We start from the raw sequence: 18,930 nt of genomic DNA on the forward strand, positions 1-18,930 counted from the left end.
ATGTCCAAGATGTGTGAAATTGTGCATTTACAGGCCGACCAGTGTGACAACCAGATCGGCGTAAAGGTATCCTCCTCTCATCTTTAGGTGCAGGTTTTCATGCAGACAAGCATCAGTGGTGCCAGGGGCGCAGATAGGATTTTCAAACTGGGGGGGACAAAGTTCCAAAGTACCCTCCCCCAAACACACACACACGTACACATACACAAACTATTGCAAGTGCCTTAACTAGAGCTCAGTCAGTTTGTGTAATTTCCTCCAAAGGTTTACGTAAAAACTAACACTTTTATATACGTGTCTGAAGCCATTGTGCAACAAAGCTCTGCCTGATCAACACTATAAATGATAAATGACCCGCACTTGTATAGCGCCTCTCAGAGTAAGGACTCCAAAGTGCTTTACACTACAGTGCATCATTCATCCATTCACACACACATTCACACACTGATGGTGATGAGCTACGATGTAGCCACAGCTGCCCTGGGGCGCACTGACAGAGGCGCTCCACTATTTAATTCAGTCATTTGTTATTCTCCCAATCAATTACTAACCAAAACCTCATGCTTTATGCAAAACATTAAATGATTTTCAGCATACCGATCTTTACAGAAAACATAAAAGCCCTAAAAACTGCACATAAAATATATTTAAAAAACAATATTCACTTATCACTTAGTGCAGTGGTTCCCAAACGTTTCAGCCTGACCAACAGATGTTCCTTCGTATGTTTACGTTATTTAGAAATTTTCATTATATTTGGAAAGTTTTTATTTATATAGAAATATATAAAGCTCTTTTTAAATTTTGTATTTTACTTGTTTTATGATTATGTGACACACTTTGACTTCCATACATGATGCATCGGCCCCTTTTTAACGGCTTTTTTTTTACATTGTCGCTACGTCATTTCTACATCCATCACGTCCCAGAGAAGGTTAAACCAACATCAAACCCAACGTTTGGAGCTTGTAAACTCCACACACCTCTCGTGCAGCACCAGCTGTCTGATGCTGCAGCAGCGTCCATCTTCCCGGCTGGATGAGTGAATTTCTTCATCAGAGTCAATATTCTGCTTCATAATCGGAGTCAGTCACTACCAGACAAAGAGGTCTGTCAACAAAGACCAGACCTGCCGGCAATTATACGTTTTATCTAATATTTGCACTCTTCATGCTGCGCGCATCTCCTCCTCTCCCCGACTGGGAGCCTCTCGGCGGGAGGCGTTTTTCAAGCTCTAAAAACTCCCAAAATTTGCTCAGCCTGAAGGTTCCACATCTCCACTATCTTCTGGTGTAAAGTAGTAACTTCATGAGGGATCATATTTGTAGATGAGACTTGTTAAAGTCAGCAATGAGGCTTTGGTACTTATAACGAGTAAGTCCCAACGCTGACAACAACGTACTGAAACTAGAACCCACACGCATAAACAGACAGATCGGTCCCGCCTACTTACACTGTTGGTCCTTCTTAAACACGCCGTAATCGTTGCTTGCCTTTTTCGCTTCATCCTGCATCCTAGCAGCAACCACTTTGGCGCCTCTGGAGTCGGTGTTTGTTTATGTCATGCTGCATTCAATGTAATTGGAAAAAGGAGCTTCAAGCGCTTAATCTCCGATTTTGTTTTCTTTCTGGCCTTAGTTGGGGGGACGGATTGGGGTCGATCTGAATCTGGGGGGGACACATCCCCCCCCCGTCCCCCACCCTATATGCGCGCCTGAGTGGCGCTAATCTACATTCCTGGAGAATGTGGAGTTATTTCAGGATCAGAGACTCGCCAACATACAGCAAGTGTTCACCAGTGAGCAGCAGACCATTTTAATGGTTTCTGCTAAGACGTCCCAGTAAGGTTGCATTAACATTCAAGTTTCAGGTTTTCAGTGATGATGATGATGATGATGATGATGGTGATGGTGGTGGTAGTGGTGGAGAACCCTTATTGTCAGTGTAGGAGCACCTTCCCCTCCCCCGTTCATTCATGACCTGTTGTCACTCTTTTTAATTTATCCCAACCATTTTCTATCTAATCTCTATCTGTATCCATACACACTCATATTATTTTATTTTAACACCAGATAGAACTCAAATTTGATTTTCCCATCGGTGTAAAACAGCGCTAGTCAGATCCGGACACCTGCCTGATGCTTTCCTGAGACAGACTACGGTCTACTGCTTTGCTTTGACCTCCTTTATTAAAGCAGCTTTCGGTGAAAACGTTTTTATTTTTATCCATTCTCGATCTTAAGTCTATAGTAAAAACATTAAGCAAGCTGCTTGTTTTCCAGCCTTGGGCTATAAACTCCCCTGCCTCCCTCCTCTCTCACCACGCCTGTTCCTCTCTTGTTTTCTTTAGTTCTGGGATCATCAGCGATGAGCATGTCATTGATCCCACTGGGACCTACCATGGAGACAGTGAACTGTATTTTATTGTTTAGACCTTCTTGTAGGTGGGAAGTACGTACCACTTGCCATCCTAGTGGATCTGGAGACTGGAGCGATGGATTCCATTAGATCTGGGACCTTTGGACAGATTTTTAGACCTGACAACTTTGTTTTCTGTACGTTGCACATTATTTTTGTTTTATGAACTTATAATAGACCACAATGCCTTTGACTACAGGCCAGAGTGGAGCTGGAAACAACTGGGCCAAGGGCCACTACACCGAGGGCGCTGAGCTGGTGGATTCAGTCCTGGATGCTGTGAGAAAAGAGGCTGAAAGCTGTGACTGCCATCAGGGTTTCCAGCTGAGTGGAGGTACTGGCTGTGGCATGGGTACCCTGCTCATCAGCAAGATCCGAGAGGAGTAACCCGATCGCATCATGACCACCTTCAGCGTGTAAAAAACACAATATAAACACACTATCTTGGACCGGATACATGACAGGATAACACAGAACAGCGCTACGCCCTCTGGTGTCCTGGTGGGGAATTGCTTTGCAACACTCCCCAGGAGACAGAGAAGTATGAGGGCAAAATGTCTCCGTCCGTGTGTGTCTCTCCCTGTTGGAGCTGATGGAGAAGCATGACTCAGGCTTTAGTGTTAGACTTTGATGTTTGCTGGTTTTCTTGAAGTTTTGGTTCAGAGATCCTTCCATCTGCCCTCTCGTCACCTCATCATAAAACTAAGAATTATTCTAATTGTGAGGACTTTGTGAATAAAGTCACGTGGAAAGGCCTCTTTGATGTCTCTGAGATTTTCATTTTCATACCTCCACTGACCACACGTAAGTCACAGATCAACAGTCAAAAAATAAGGTTTTAAACATTTAAGCATCACAAATAAAACACAGAGCACCTGAGCTTCAATTAGAAAATAATTATCTACAGTCAATTATCTGATTTCACTAATTATGTAAAATACTATATTTATTCAAAGTAGCTGAGAAACCGGTTATTCTTGGCTGGCCGAGTTAACCTCTAGTTCTACAACAGGAATGTCAGAGATTGCTTACGGGGACGTAAAGATTGCTATTATTACTATTTTAACTATTGTTGCAGCATTTATTTGAAAATTCCTCAAGTTGAAAATAAATGGACAACAACTCCATCTAATCGAACTCTTGACGTAAAGGAAGAAAAACAAGATTTGTGTTTATGCAAAAAACAACAAGATCAAGTTGGGAAGACCAACAGTTATACTCATTCTCATGAGTTTACACGTCCAGAATTTCCTTCAGTTAAACACAACAGCTGCGATAGAGGAAATGTTCGTCTGAGTCTTCAGAGTGCTCCTCTCCACTGTCATCAGATGATGACAAGAAGAAGAAGAGGAATACCAAAAAAGGACTGAAGAAGGAAAAGGGAAAAACATCAACGAAGATTAAGGACAAAGATTATCAGAGGGGTAAAAATGTTACAAATTTTAGTTTTATTTGAATATTAATTCATTAAAATCATTGTTACATTACATATTTGTTTTTGACATTTCCAATCTGGTTATGTTTTCTGAATTATGATTCCAGCCCAATCTCCAAATCAGGTTGTGTCCAGGTACCAATCTCTGCTCAAGCTTTACAGGAAAGGGGGGACCATGGCCCGAGCATTTAAGCGCTACGGAGTGGATCGAAACACCATCGTAATAACCGCTCCCATTGCAGAGCTGTCAATTACTGCACCGAGAAAGTATGCAGAAGTCTTAAAAAACTACAGCAATCAGGTTAAACTCGTTGTGTTTGCAGCACACCGTGCATTTGCAATTGCAGAGGATCCAGAGGTAAAACAGCTGGTTGAAGACTACAAACCACTGGAAAGCTACTGCCTTTTAAGATAAAGTAAGAAAAGACTGCCTTGTTTTCTATCATTGGTGTCTCAAAGTATTTCACAGTTCTGTTTACAGTATAAGAATGACCACTGTCAAGATACTGATTTACTGTTGCCCGTTCAGAGTTCTCTCTACAACAACTATTTGCATAAATATTGTTATGAATATTTTGTGTTAACCATTGCAGGTGTTGATATTTTTATGTTCATTTAGTTTTTTTCTTCAAACATAAATATTTCGTTCAGAACCACAGGTCAAGCATTTTATTTACCTTTACATGTTTCGATGGAGTCTGCTTTATTTGCACTTATGCACATATTTTAGTTTGTTATAATAATTTAGTGTTCGCCAGTGCAGGTGCTATGTATGTTGATGAGGCACTGTTTCATTGTTTTAAATATATACAGTATGTTATACAAATTTACAAAATGTAAATACAAAGGATATTTCTCTCATTCCAGTGTCATGTATTCTTTTTTCATTGAAGTCATAGTTTTCAGTAGGGACACCAGGTCCATAGAAAGCATAAATAAGTTAACAACTATTTAATTAAGCATAAATAGTCTTCACTTTAGAAAGAGTCTCAAAATAGGCTTAATTAGCTATTAGCTATCCACTTAATTAGTAATGCATTGCAGAATTAGTAAATCGTGTATTAGTTACCTCCTAATCATTATGACACATCTAAATTGTGTAACAGTGAAAGTAAAAATGGATTAATAAGAACTTTGTCCATGGTTTGTTAAGTATGAATAAGCCATAAATAAACAGCTTTTACATGAAACCAGTCATTAGAAGTTAAGCATTAATTAATGTGTTTGTCAGTTGCTTAAAAGTAATTTGTTAATGGTTTGTTACATATGAATAAGAAATGAGTAAACAGCTTTTACTAATCATTAAAAACAAAGCATTAATTAATGCATTGGTTAATTGTTTATTAAGTAAGAGTCATTGTTAATTAATTATTTGTTAGTAGTTAGTAGTTCATGTGTAATTAAGGCTAAATAAGATGTAGTTATTATAAACTGTTACCGTTCTTTCTGTTAGTTTATTTTAACTCACTTTTGTTTCCTTTTTTTGGCAGAAACACAAACCACTACGTCGGAATAAGACGGATGATATAGAAAATATGTTTAGAAATTCTGAATGACCCAAATATTGGACTATTTATTTTACAAAAGCATAAAAAACAATGTGACACTTAAAAACATCCTTGTGATGAAATACTTAAATAGGTTTAACTCGTGATTACTGAAGGAAAACTTAAACATGTAAACCATTTCTAGGTAAAAGTACATTTTTAATTACATCCTTGATTGTTTAATACATTCATAAAATTATCTAATTAAAGTTTAAAACAACATTGATGTAATTTTGACCTTTTCAAATAATTTGAATGAGAAGTAAAAAATACAAAATCTGAGGTAAAAGATCAGTTTGGATTTGAAATGAAAGGATGAATTTGTGATGAATCAAGTCAGAGAATTAGATATTATAAAAAACATGTCTGGACTGAAAAGGCTTTCTGGTTATTCAACCCTGCAGGTTGAAATGTGCATAATAAACCTCTGAAATGTTCTAAGATAAAACTCCAGAGTAAGATCCGCCCGGTGGTTCTCACGCAGCAGTTCAGGAACAGTTCAGCGCTTTTAAGGGCAGCAAAATAAGAGCCACATCAATTCTTGATGAATTATTTCTTCTACTTATCCGTTTGAAGGCGAGCGCTTCGTCACACACAGGTGAGCGCAGCTCGTCGTGTCCCTCACAAACACGAAGCCCAAACTTCAGATGAGTCTTTCTTCCTTCGGCAGCTTTAATGCATCTGGTGCAGCCACGCTGCTAACACCCGACTGTTCCTCAGCACTGGGTCTGTAGGTCCCTTCAGTCTGTCTTTTCTTTTTCACCACACAGAACAACCAGCCGAGAACCGCCAACACGACGACCAGGACACCCAGAGTGACTGTCGGGGCCACGATAGCTGCAATGTTTGGTCCCTGGAAGGAGAAAACAATCTAATGTGATGAGTCAGGTTCAACCAACATGGTGACGAATGTTTAATTCTCACATAAGGACCTGTGACTGCAAATGACCCAGCAGCCATACAGTAAAATAAATATATTCATCATTACTCACTGAAGTGTTAGTAGAATTGGTCTCATGTTCGTTTGTGGTCAAATTAGCTGTAAAAAACAAAAACAAGACATTGCTTGTGTATACAACACTCCATTTCAGGCAAAATAATATTTAGGTTGCTCCAGTCCCATTTCATGTAAATGTTGCATTCTGAGTGAGCCGGCGTCCGACCTGAGAAGGAGCATGATTTAATAAGTGAATTATAGTTGGATAAAATCCTGAATGGTAAACAATGCTGTTGATTTGACCATTTTGTTAGAAGTCATTCAGAAAAAGTATCCAGCAGATAATCCCTGCAGCTAGGTGAACTGCTGAGGTTTAAATCTAATTTATTACATTTAATCAAACCAGAAATGATTTTAAAATACAGAAGCACAAAAAATCTAAGTTGGTCAAATCTTCAGCACGATCATCTGAATCGTTTATCCAGAGAATGGGATGTTTTTACTGTCCAGGTTAATCTGTAAATGGATTAGGGTTAACCCCTAACCCAAATCTGACATTTTCCCCAGTCCATGAACTAATTCACACTAGCAACAATTGACCCACCGACGGTGGCACAGGAGCTAAGCGCTCGCCCCGTAATCGGAAGGTTGCAGGTTCGAGCCCCGCTCAGTCTGTCGCTGTCGTTGTGTCCTTGGGCAAGACACTTCACCCACGTTGCCTGCTGGTGGTGGTCGGAGGGACCGGTGGCGCCAGTGCTCGGCAGCCTAGCCTCTGTCAGTGCGCCCCAGGGCAGCTGTGGCTACATCGTAGCTCATCCCCACCAGTGTGTGAACGTGCGTGTGAATGGGTGAATGACTGACTGTGTTGTAAAGCGCCTTGGGGGGTTCCAGGACTCTAGAAGGCGCTATATCAAATACAGGCCATTTACCACTCACCAGGTGGAGGGTTTTTGTTATGGAATCCTAATTTCCAGGGTAACTAAAATAATTTAAGTGAATCCTGTTAATTATGGTTCTTTGAAGCAGGTTAGAGCTGTGCAAAAGCTGAAGATTGGTATTGATCCTCAAAACCAAAATCTAATTAAGAACAAAGGCAAACTCTGCCTTCTATGTTGAAGTTTTCACTAATCTAATTCCAATCTGCGTTAAAGAAATTTGTTTTATGAGTAACACAAATTTGCCCATTTATGACATGATTATTGTTATTAGCCATAAAGCTGCTTTAGCCAATCTACAGGACAAGCTAGGTTTTGAACACAAACACGGTTACAGCACACTCATCCCTCTTCTCAGGTATTTTCACTGAGGCGCTTCTGCTAGAACCAGAAACCCACATAGCCAGAGGAAACGAGGTAGCGCTAAACACCGGTCGCTGTTTTCTGGGCCTAAAAGTATTTCTAGGTCCGTGACTTCAAACGGTGATTTCCTTTTTGGAACTCTGGTAGTTTGTCCTAAATGTGGAGTGGTAGCAGCCGGCTGTTTCTCCTCTGCTATTATTGAGCGGAGAACCTCTCACACCAGCTGTGTCCTGCTAAATTCATGAGTGGCTAATGAATGGAGGACCCAGGGAAGTGCGGCGGTTTGGCGAGACCCACAACCGGATGGTCCAATGGTTACTTTAATTTTGAACGTGTTATTGGTGGAGGTTTTTAGATGAATGTTAGAGAACCACCTTATTTATTTCTTTTTAATCACCATAATAAATTCATAGCTATATGATGTTAGAACGCCATTAAGAGGCTTGAAAACAGTTTTTAAGCTCATTTGTTTTCCAAATGTGCCATTGCAGCTGAATTACCACTTAAATAGACTTCCATAAAATGTTACGTTGTGTTTCTTTATTTCAGACACAAAAGAAGAGAAGAAGAGGAATCTGCAGTACAGCAACAGTTACTTTTTAACCCAGTCACACTTTGGAGCAACTGATCCTCCTCCAGTCCAGAGCTGCTCATTTGATCCATGTCCAGCCGTGATTATTCGGTTCCAGCATGAAGCTTCAGCGAAACTTCTCAACCATCAGAGCAGGAGGAGAAACTCAGGAATGCAGAAAGAAACTCAAGCCTCAGCAGCTCATTAAGAGAAAAACTCCTATTAGCTCATTTTGTTAGCGTTTGGTTTCTGGAGAGCCGGGATGAAGAGAAAGTTTGGTTTTGAAAACTGAAACCCGCCTAACCTACTTCCTGTGAGTCAATCATTGACTAAAGGTTTTCAAGGACTAAAGTACAACGTGATAACGGATAGCGGGGTTAGAGAGAGGGCAGCCGTGGTCACAAAACAACAAACTTTTAGGAAGACCATGTTGCTAAATTCTCCTCCTGATGTCCTCAGAACATGCTGACAAGCCCTCGCACGGATCACCTTGTTCCTGCTGTGTCTATAAAAAGATCCTTTATGTGTCATTGTTAATGGTGTGTGTGTGTGTGTGTGTGTGTGTGTGTGTGTGTGTGTGTGTGTGTGTGTGTGTGTGTGTGTGTGTGTGTGTGTGTGTGTGTGTGTGTGTGTGTGTGTGTGTGGTCAGAAGGATGGCTCATTTGTATGGGAGTGTTCGAGAATGGCTGCTAACTCACCCCACACCGGATTACCGCCCAGGACCAGGACTAACACACTCCCCACCACAACTCCGGGTTTGGTCAGGTGTACATCTGGACACGCTGCCATCTCTACCTGTGACCTGCAGGTCCGACTCAGACCAGACTGGGACATCCTGGCATCACCTTGGGTCCATTTCACTGGCTCCAGCAGTCACAGTGAGGATTCAGTCCCTCCTGTAAGCAGATGGAAACACATTATTATCATATGTTTGCAGGAAATGTCCCTTTAAGTTGCTCTGTGAGGCTGAGTCAGACGTCACAAATTTTGAGTCACATTCGGTCTTGTGCTGAATCACCTGCTTCGTGGTAATAAGCTGATAGCTCGTATGTTCTGTTAGTTTCTAGCTCTATAACATCAACAGAGCCGGTTGTTAAATGGTTTTATAAGAAAAATGATACCTTCTGATCCAGACAGTCGATCCAAACCGAGAACCATCGAACAGGTTGATCCCTCTCGCATCAAAACTTCCGCTTCACCTTCTCGGAAACCAAACTCCACTAAACACCTGTCCTGTGACAACAACAGGTGAGCGGAACGCTCGGAAATGCAGCTAAAACTCTCTCGGATGTGTCTTTTAACAGCCAGCCTACATCCTCGGCTGCTCTATCAGTTTATGGAAAGCAGTTTTTTTTCCCTTGACTCCTCAGGTCCCAGCAGGTCACGTGGTCCAGTTTCGTATTACACTACCTGTGCACAGTTATCTACCTGCAGCGGGGCGGACAGATCCTCCTTTGTGGGATCGCAGAAAAAAGCCGTTTGCTGAAGCAGAACGGGTCCGTCTCGTGTTGCCTTTAAAAACGTTGCAGACAGATATTTCTTTAATCACATGACAATATTCCTAATCTGAAGTGTTCTAACACTTGCTCTGATCCATGCACCAACCGGCCTGGCTGCTTTGGCTCTGAACAGCGCCTCCCACAGATTTCATGAATCCCAACATGAGACAGGAGGCTATCAACATTCCTGGGATATTTTAAGGATGAATTCGAATTCCAGCTGGTCCAATGGGCCCTAATCCTCTCATAAGCTCCCCTTCTGAGACTCAGAGGGGGCAAAAATGTAGGTTGCTGTAGGTTTAATTCGTGCAGGTCTGGATTTTAATGTGGATTAAGTGTTTAAAGTTCCTCAACGAGTTTTAAAGGAGGAATATTTCCCTAGAAATTTCACTTTTGAATTACAGCAATAACTCATAACGAGGAAACACGTTCTCTCAGAGTTTATTTGGAATTCGGCAATTCAAATTAATCTAAACAGATTAAATAATCCAGAATTAATTTTTACTCAGGTTTTGATCCACAGAAGATACAGTTTCAGTAAACTGATGTTTATGGCTGAAATGATGACAGTATTTAACTTTTAATGAATTCTGAAACTACATCTAGGCTGAATGGTGACTCAGCCGGCAGCAGTGTTGCTCTATCAGGTCACAGCTTCTATCTGCTGCGTCTAGATTGTCCCTGGATCTGGATGTTTGTCTCTGTGTGTCCCTGATGGACTGGGACCTGCTCATGGTGTCCCATGCCTCTTGTCCGATGACTGCTGGAGACAGGCACCAGCTCCCCGTGACCAGACTGAGGAATGAGCATTTCAGAAAAATGAGTGAGTGTGTATTTAAATTTCTGCCCTTCAAATGGATTTTTATTTGATTGATGGACCGATCAGACAGTGACAAATTACTTAAACGTGTTTAAGATCCGCTCTTGTTTGTTAGAATCTTGTTTCAAACACATTCTCAAACAAAATATACTAAATCTAAACAAGGAATAGCCTGTTGGGAAATCTACATTTCCTAATTATGTAATCTCTCTGCTGTCACCGAGCCTGGCTTCTTTTTTATTTTAATCACAGCAGTAAAACCATTCTTGGAATCACTTTCGCTGTTTGTGTGCCTCCTCTGAGATTTAACATCACTGCTTTTTGGTGATTATCTCTGGGTTTTTGAGGCTGGAATGTTTTCTCACTATCACCTGAATACCAACAGGTACAATTCGTATTCAAACTTGTGCCTCTGTAAGATGATATGTTTGTGTTACTATTTATTAAGGACATCATTTCTATAACACCGCCTTATTGAATGCTAGAATACTAGTAGTATTTGGCCAGCTTTGTAAAATATTTTCCTCAAAATCAGCAAAGCTGTTCTATTACAATTAAGACCGATGGCATTTCCTGGAGGACACAGGTTTTAGTCAAAGACCCCAAAGTAATCAAACAAGAGAAAATTTCAAAAAAGACAAAAATGAGCATCCAACAGAACAATTAATTGCAACCATTTGACAAAAAGAGCTTCTCAGTCTCATCAGAAAAAATATATCAGGAAATGTTTGTTCATTTAGTGTGAGGGAAATAAAAATGATCACAACTGAGAAGACAGATCAGAAGATGACACCAAAAACTGTTGAACTGCAGCAATTGATTTACTTTTACAACCGAGTAAAAATATACAAAAATGTGTAAACATATAAAATATGTAAACATCCTTTGCACCCAGAAAAATGCTGGTTTGGGAACAAATGGTGAACTTCACGCATAGGTGCCGCTAGGGGTCAGTAGAGGCCATTAGACATTTGTTTTCTCTGGGGAAAGTTAAGCAGGCCGTTTTAACATATAATTTAATCACACTATTTTTTTTCTACATTGTAATTACAGATGGGCAAAACTAATACATTTTACTCCTAATACCTATAAAAACATGTAACAGCTAAATAAAAATTTGATATGTGTTTCCCCTGATAAAACAATGTTTACAGATGGTCCAGAGCACTCCCTCTAGACACAAAGTGAAGGAGATCTGATCCCAAGACTGGGAAAGTGACTTTTTTAATTGAAATTTCGGACCTTTTGATGGAAATAATGACGTATTTGTTTATTTTACTCGCAGAAACTTATGTATTGTCATTAGCGTCTCGTCTGCTTGTTATGTGATAAACTGACTTACCATAAAAACAAACGTCATCCAGCTTGCCGTCGTCGCGGTAAAACCTGGGAAGGATAGTCAAAGCGGCGGGAGAGCGGCAAATTAGTACTATTTAAAATATATATATTTATATTATTTTAGCTAACTTTGACACAGTAAGCGGTGTAATACTTAGTCTTAAAGGAAGGTTCGTGTAGAATGAAAGCACAAGTGTGGGTCTAACTAGCAACACTGTGTGGTTGGGTCGCTGTTAAAGCACTCGAAGCCGAACCGAGCGTTTGTTTCCCGTTAGCATTGCTTGTTTAGCACTCCAGCAGCAATGGCGAAGGTACAGGTGTTGAACGTAGCTGTTCTAGATAACCCGAGTCCTTTCGGAAATCCCTTTCAGTTTGAAATTACATTTGAGTGTATGGAGGACCTCCCTGAAGGTGGGTATCGTCGCAGAGCAGCTGTCTCGGTTGTGAAGCGGTTAACGTTAATACAATGCCCATTTTCTGTCTGTTTATATAGTGCTAAATCATAACAAGCGTCGTCTCAAGGCACTTTACAAAGTAAACATCCCAATCGAACCTACTTCTCGATGCATTGAGTTCAGTTCATTATGAAAGTTTAAAGTTTCCTATGGAAGAAAACCCAGCAGATGGCATCAAGTCACTGACTTGTTTACATCAAGCCCACATAGCTACCAGCATGTGGAGAGCAAAACTTCCTTTCAACAGGAAGAAACCTCCAACAGAACCGTTTGACTTTACTACTGTACCAGCATATTTTAGCATTAGTGAATTTTCACTGTTTTAGTTTCTCACTAAACACTGAAAGGTAAATCCAAAAACCTCTAAGTAAAGTTTTTATTGTACTTTTGAAGAAAGAGCTTAGTCGTAGGACAGGCCGCTCCAGTCTCTTTCAGTCACCTGACCCAGTGTTGTGTTTGCACCTTTACTGATCCGCTCTGACCAGTACTTTAACTTGGGTATAGTAGCCGTTTGTCTAATTATTGCCTCCCTATATTATTATATTATTGGGCTTCTTTCTAATTTTTTTGCACCAAGTATGACAGCAATTTCCTAATGTTGTGATTTCTCACACGTGTCAATAAAACCCTTCTTATTCCGATTCAGTTAAAGTGTAAAAAATTAGGGGCCATTTAAAACTTGATACAAAAGTACATTTCTGTTGAAATCAATTATGTCTTGTGACTTAACTTAAGACCATGGTCTTCAGTCGGAAAAGGGTAGCATGTTTTCTCCGGGTCAGGGATGAGGTCCTGCTGCAAGTGGAGGAGTTTAAGTATCTTGGGGTCTTTTTCACGACTGAGGGAAGGCTGGAGCGTGAGGTCGATACGTGGATTGGTGCGGTGATGCGGGTGTTGTACCCGTCTGTCGTGGTGAAGAGAGAGCTGAGCTGGAAGGTGACGCTCCCGATTTACTGGTCGATCTACGTTCTAACCCTCATCTATGGTCACGAGCTTTGGGCAGTGACTGAACGAATTAAATCGTGGATACAAGCCGCTGAAATTAGTTTTCTCAGTAGGGAGTCATGGCTCTCCCTTAGAGATAGGGAGAGAAGCTAGTCATTCAGGAGGGGCTCGGAGTAGACCTGCTGCTGCTCCATATCAAGAGGAACCAGTTGAGGTGGTTCGGGCGTCTGGTCAGGTCAGGATGCCTACTGGTGAGGTTTTCCGGGCATGTCCAACTGGGAGGAGATCTAAAGGAAGACCCAGGACACACTGGAGGGACTACGTCTCTCAGGTGGCCAGGGAATGCCTTAGTATTCCCCGTAGGAGCTGGCCCAAGTGGCTGGGGAGAGGGAAGTCTGGGCCTCCCGGCTTATGCTGCTGTCCTCGTGACCCGACCTCAGATAAGCAGATGAAAGTGGATGGATGTGTTGAATATGCACTTAATCTAACGCTGTTTTAAATTGTGATCTGTTACATATTCCTAAATGTAAAAAAAAAACGTGTTTATTTTCTTTTAGACCTTGAATGGAAGATCATTTATGTAGGATCAGCAGAAAGTGAGGAGTATGACCAAATCCTGGACTCTGTCTTGGTTGGTCCTGTTCCTGCTGGAAGACATATGTTTGTGTTTCAGGTGAGTTGGATTGGGGGGATGTTGTAACTTTAAAAATTGCGAACTAACTTCCATGGCTTTGTGACCGTTGTGCATTATCATGATTTCTTAAATTTATACATTTCTTTTGACAGGCTGATGCTCCAAACACCGGATTAATTCCTGAAAGTGATGCTGTTGGTGTCACGGTGGCGCTGATTACTTGCACTTACCGTGGTCAGGAGTTTATTCGCATAGGTTACTATGTGAACAATGAGTACACTGGCCCAGAACTACGTGAAAATCCTCCAGTCAAGCCAGACTACTCACAGGTCAGACAAATCAAAGCTGACATGATGGTTTATCTAGTCTCACTGGCTATAATGCAACCAGGGTTTCCCTTACATAGGCACTGAAATCCCACCGCCACGCCTACAAGATCCCAAGTTTTTTTTAGTTGTTTTTTTTTTCGCGCTGTTTCCCGAAGAAGCAGCGGGAACTACTATGTTGTCGCTTGTGATCACAGCCGGCGGCAGCAAGGAGGAGCAGGCAGGGCAAGGTGCAGTTACAGCATAAGTTACTGAGTTTGAAATTAGAAAGGTAGCAGTGGATATAATGCTTTGTGGTTTACATGTTTCAATAGCATTAAGATAAACGAGTGTTGACCATCCTGACAGGGTTTCCTCCAGTGCTCATTAGGCCAGGTTCTCCTCCCCCACCAGGCTAAGCATCACTTATTCATGTAAAATTTATTTATTTTTTCATGTCTGACTTTAACCGCATCTAATACTGTATTACGGCGTGAGCGCAACAGCGACAACTTAAGATCGATGTGTGAGCAGCGTGAGAGGTCGGGTGTTTCATCTGAACCCTTAAAACCTCCAGCAGGCTACGCTGCACTAATGACGTGTTAGCGCGTGGTGCTAACAACTTAGCGATGTGACATGTCTCGGAGAAAGCGTAAAAACACGTTGGACGCTTCTTCTGAAGCGGGAAAATAACACTTCTTCTTAAGCAGAGCACGACGTCGCCTCGGCTCGTTCACCCTCTGCCGAGCCGGACTGAGCTCGATAACATTGACCCAACACAGCCACTGGGTCGTTGGAGCTGCCCCGTGACTGCCTGATGGAAAACCAGCGGGTTTCAGGTTTCATCAGACTCGTAGTTTCTTGTTTTTGCTGGGGACCCCTGTATTTTACCGCTCCCTCCTGCAGTCTTCCCCTATTAACATTTAAAATGATTCTGTAAATTTGTGTATCAATAGAAAAAATCTCTGCCTCTGCCAGCTGCAGTAAATGTAGACTCCAAATAATAAATAAGAGGTGCATTCATCTGTGTATCTCCTTTGATCCACATTAGTGATATTCTCAGCACCAGAACAGTGAAGCAAAGAAAGATTCCTGAGTTTGTTAGTAATTTTATTTATTAGGTGCATCTGACCTGTTCTATTTTTCTCTGAAATGAGATCAAATCAGTGCTTCTATGGGTTGTCTCCAATCTGCACTGGAAAATTTTACTTTATTTAGAGACGTGTCATAATCCCCCCCCCCCCCGGCCGGCCCCACCGCCACAGCTGGAAAAATTCCTAGGGGAAACACTGGCAACTCTTATCTTTCAAGCCATAAAAATGTGTTGCATATTTGTCCCTGTATTTACATATATTTATATGGAATAAAAACTAGGGAAGCATTGAAAATTCAGCCGAAAATATCGCAAATGTGCATTTTCGGTGTTCGGCCAAAACACCTTGATCACCGAAACAACACAGCCGAAACGGGCCTTCAGGTGGACATCGTTTTTTCATCTTGCTTTGCTCCCATATAGCAACTTGCTCTTTGCTTCATGATTGGTGTCAAAAGTAAAGTTAGTAATGCTGGTTTATTTAAAACACTGGAATATTCATATCAATGATGTGATGCACGTTTTAGTTTCACATCTACTGCATCTGCCCGGCTTTATTTTTTCTTCTTCTTTTACATTCCTGCTACGTCTGTCATTAGCTGTGTTTTTAGCATCCCTTCTACACCCACCATGTCCTGAACCCGGTGAAATAAGCTTTGGATCATGTGTGTGAAGCATGTTTACTCTCATGAAGCGCACAGACTCTGTTGCTGCTGCACAGCTGCAGCGTCACTTTGTTCTTCACTGGACGAGTGAAAATCTTCATCAGGGAGTGAATATTACTATTATTGAATGTTACTGTTTACATCCGGGTAATAGTGCACATCCAAGCAACGCTGGAGGGAAAAAGGCACCTCTGCAGCATCTATCCAGACCTGTTGCTAAAAATGAACAGATTCTCTGTTTATTCTGAAGCTCACTGTAAACAGAAATGAACAACATTAGAGGCTGGACAGATCTCAGGAGGGACAAACAGTTTATGAAGACGTAAATAAATAACTTTCATATATTTGACATATCTGACAAGCTCAGTAAACACAAAACCAACGACTTTAAAGGCCGTCCGCTCCAATTACAGAACTCATTTTGTGTATTTATATAAAAATAAACAAATTTAACCCAGTTAGAAGGTCCTATAAGGTATTAAGATGGTTATAACTTGTTTGTGTCTGGTCATGTGGGGTAGATACTTAACTTTTTATTCTGTCTGTAGTCTTTGGCGCCGACAAACTCGTGATGGCTATTCACCGTTGTCTTTGGTGTATTTTAACAGTTAGAAACCTGTAAAATTTCCCGTTACTGCCCTCTTTTTGTCTACTTGTGCCGCCTACGTCGCTGCATGAGTTAAGGTATGGCAGCATTATTTGTATAGCACCTTACAACGGTATAAAACAGAAACGCAGAAACTAAAACATAAAAAAATACACAACGTAAAATGCATAAAAACTAGAGCTTAAGGTCTAACACTAAAAAGACTGTCATGCTGAGTTAAAAGCCAAATTATAAAAATAGGTTTTCAAAAGAGATTTAAAACCAGACAGTTAAGAGGCCGACCCTCAACGGCAGCACATTCCAGAGCCTAGGGGGTGCTACAGAGAAAGCCCTGTCAACCATATTGATAGATTTTATTTTGCCACTATTTAGCTCAATTTATTGGCATCTGACAGATAACAATGGTCAATGGGGATGTGCCAGCAGGATCTTGAGCACGTTACATCACACATCAGTGGTTCTATAAATATCAAGTATGGTATAATAAGATATCTGCCATTCTTCAGGCAGCCTACTTCATTCAGATGGTGTATTTTGGAAGTAAGTCGCTGAGTTGTGCTGTAATGACAGGATTTTTATTGTAGGTGCCACATTTTTTAGCTGCTTTTCACTTGAAATAAAATCTTTTGCTCACAGGTGAAAAAGAAAGATGGAACAGAAGTCTCACCTGCTAAGTGGTTTCTCTATTTCAGTTATTACTTCTCATACGTACCCTAACCCCAACCCTAACACATTTTTTAGTGCTGTCCAAGTTTTAGTGCTTATCTCAACTTTAAAAGGTGTTGAGGAAATTACTGTCCAGTTTTAATAGAATTTGGACTCAATGGTTTGTAGTTGTCTGAAATCTCATCAGATAACTAAATTCCACTATATTTAGCCTGAGATGCAAGCGATCATCTTAGCTAATGGTTTTGCTTGTTCTTTTTAGCTTCAAAGAAATATTCTGGCATCAAACCCACGTGTTACCAGATTCCACATAAACTGGGAAGGCTGTGCAGAAAGAATGGAAGACTCAGAAAATGTGGATCCCACGTCAAATTCCATGCTCCCTCCATCCTGTCTGCCAGGCAAGGCTCCACCTTTGGGGCTACTACCGGACAACTCTATGGATTGCTTATAGAAAAGCCCCCACCCTAAGAGTGATAGCACAAGTCCTTTTAAAGAAAGACCCCATGGACATTCAGATGTGGATAAAATAATGTGCAGACCTCCCTGCCTTATTGCATCCTTGTTTTGTTAATTTGTTTCGTGAGACATGGATGCTCACTTTTTGCTTTAGTGACCATTTTTTTTACCAGGATCTAAACATCATTCAGTAATTATTTAAAGATGTGAACAGCACCTGAAAAGCAATATGAGTGTGAACAATAAATTGTAGCTATAAAATGTTAAAAAGTTAAAACATAACACAATATTTATTTTGTTGTTGCAGCACAGATTTGTATTTTTTTTATATTTTCAATTTTTTTTTTTTTGCTCGGAAGCAATAGGAAAACAGACTGCAATATGTTGCTGTGAAGGAATTTGATTTAAAAATCTGCTATTCAATTTGTGTTCAAATTGTTCAAAATGATTTATTGTTTGGCATACTAACTTTTGATTAGGATTTGTTAGAAAGATTTCACCTTTCCCATATTTTTTTCACATTCTCAGTTTTGTGTTAAAAATAAAAGAATATTGTATTTGTTAACTATCTGTGTAGAGCTATACTTTTGAAACAATTTTAGGGTGTACTTCAAAGGCAGCTCACGTTTAAGTGTGTTTTATCTTGGGGTAATGTGTACAAATGTCATTTAAGAGAACAATTTCATATTTTCCATGTTACTAAAAATAGCCCGCTAACGTCACACCCACTTGCATATCTGAGGTATAAAAGTGGTTCATTTCAACTCTAATGTTGGACTTCAAACACGATTTTTTTAATTATTCTGCTTAATATTTTAGTTCCCACAAAATAAAACAAAAGTTTTCTCAAAACGTTTCTTGTAATTATAGACCTTTTGGTTCCAACTAAGTCCAGAAGGCGGGATATAGCCGTTTAATAGTCCAATCGCATCAATGCATTTATTAGCTGTTATATTTTTAAACCAATCAGAAATCGCTGCATGGCATCTGTCAAGAAAGTGTTTGTTCAATGAACCAATCAGAGAGTAGCAGAGGCGGGACCTGGGGTATGGGTGACTGGAGTTTCCCTTAGCGGTCTGAAGATTAATGGAATGGGACTGTTGATCTGAAGAAACGACTATCAGATGGTCGGTTCAAGGAAAACGCTGCACCGATGATTCAGGAACGAATGGAGATACATCGAATTAAATAACCACCTGCGGAAACCGAAATACCCGGATAGAAATTTTGCAATCTGG

At 40.6% G+C, this 18,930-nt stretch overlaps 2 protein-coding genes across 2 annotated transcripts; one reads left to right on the plus strand and one right to left on the minus strand.

The window, feature by feature from the left end:
• Nucleotides 1-5,654: 5,654 nt before the first annotated feature.
• crb3a (crumbs homolog 3a) lies at nt 5,655-9,465 on the minus strand. The gene is made up of 4 exons (XM_015948424.3): nt 9,328-9,465; nt 8,905-9,102; nt 6,393-6,439; nt 5,655-6,253 (listed from the first exon to the last, which is right to left on the minus strand). Exons 2-4 carry the CDS (start codon nt 9,038-9,040, stop codon nt 6,044-6,046), a joined length of 393 nt encoding a protein of 130 aa, XP_015803910.1. The 5' UTR covers nt 9,041-9,102; nt 9,328-9,465; the 3' UTR covers nt 5,655-6,043.
• A 2,479-nt stretch (nt 9,466-11,944) lies between these two features.
• asf1ba (anti-silencing function 1Ba histone chaperone) lies at nt 11,945-18,257 on the plus strand. The gene is made up of 4 exons (XM_015948423.3): nt 11,945-12,274; nt 13,821-13,936; nt 14,050-14,226; nt 17,496-18,257. Exons 1-4 carry the CDS (start codon nt 12,166-12,168, stop codon nt 17,685-17,687), a joined length of 594 nt encoding a protein of 197 aa, XP_015803909.1. The 5' UTR covers nt 11,945-12,165; the 3' UTR covers nt 17,688-18,257.
• The last annotated feature ends 673 nt before the right edge of the window (nt 18,258-18,930 follow it).

This window comes from Nothobranchius furzeri, chromosome 5 (genome assembly GCF_043380555.1).
Source record: "Nothobranchius furzeri strain GRZ-AD chromosome 5, NfurGRZ-RIMD1, whole genome shotgun sequence".
NCBI lineage: Eukaryota > Metazoa > Chordata > Actinopteri > Cyprinodontiformes > Nothobranchiidae > Nothobranchius > Nothobranchius furzeri.

Bases quoted from the DNA above. Each gene is read 5' to 3' on its own strand.
- asf1ba (XM_015948423.3), top strand. From the start codon at position 12,166: ATGGCGAAGGTACAGGTGTTGAACGTAGCTGTTCTAGATAACCCGAGT. The intron at 12,275-13,820 runs GTGGGTATCGTC...ATTTTCTTTTAG, and splicing joins TATGGAGGACCTCCCTGAAG to ACCTTGAATGGAAGATCATT. The intron at 14,227-17,495 runs GTCAGACAAATC...TGTTCTTTTTAG, and splicing joins TCAAGCCAGACTACTCACAG to CTTCAAAGAAATATTCTGGC.
- crb3a (XM_015948424.3), bottom strand. From the start codon at position 9,040: ATGTCCCAGTCTGGTCTGAGTCGGACCTGCAGGTCACAGGTAGAGATG. The intron at 6,440-8,904 runs GTGAGTTAGCAG...TGTTTTTTACAG, and splicing joins GGGCGGTAATCCGGTGTGGG to CTAATTTGACCACAAACGAA. The intron at 6,254-6,392 runs GTGAGTAATGAT...TTCTCCTTCCAG, and splicing joins CCAATTCTACTAACACTTCA to GGACCAAACATTGCAGCTAT.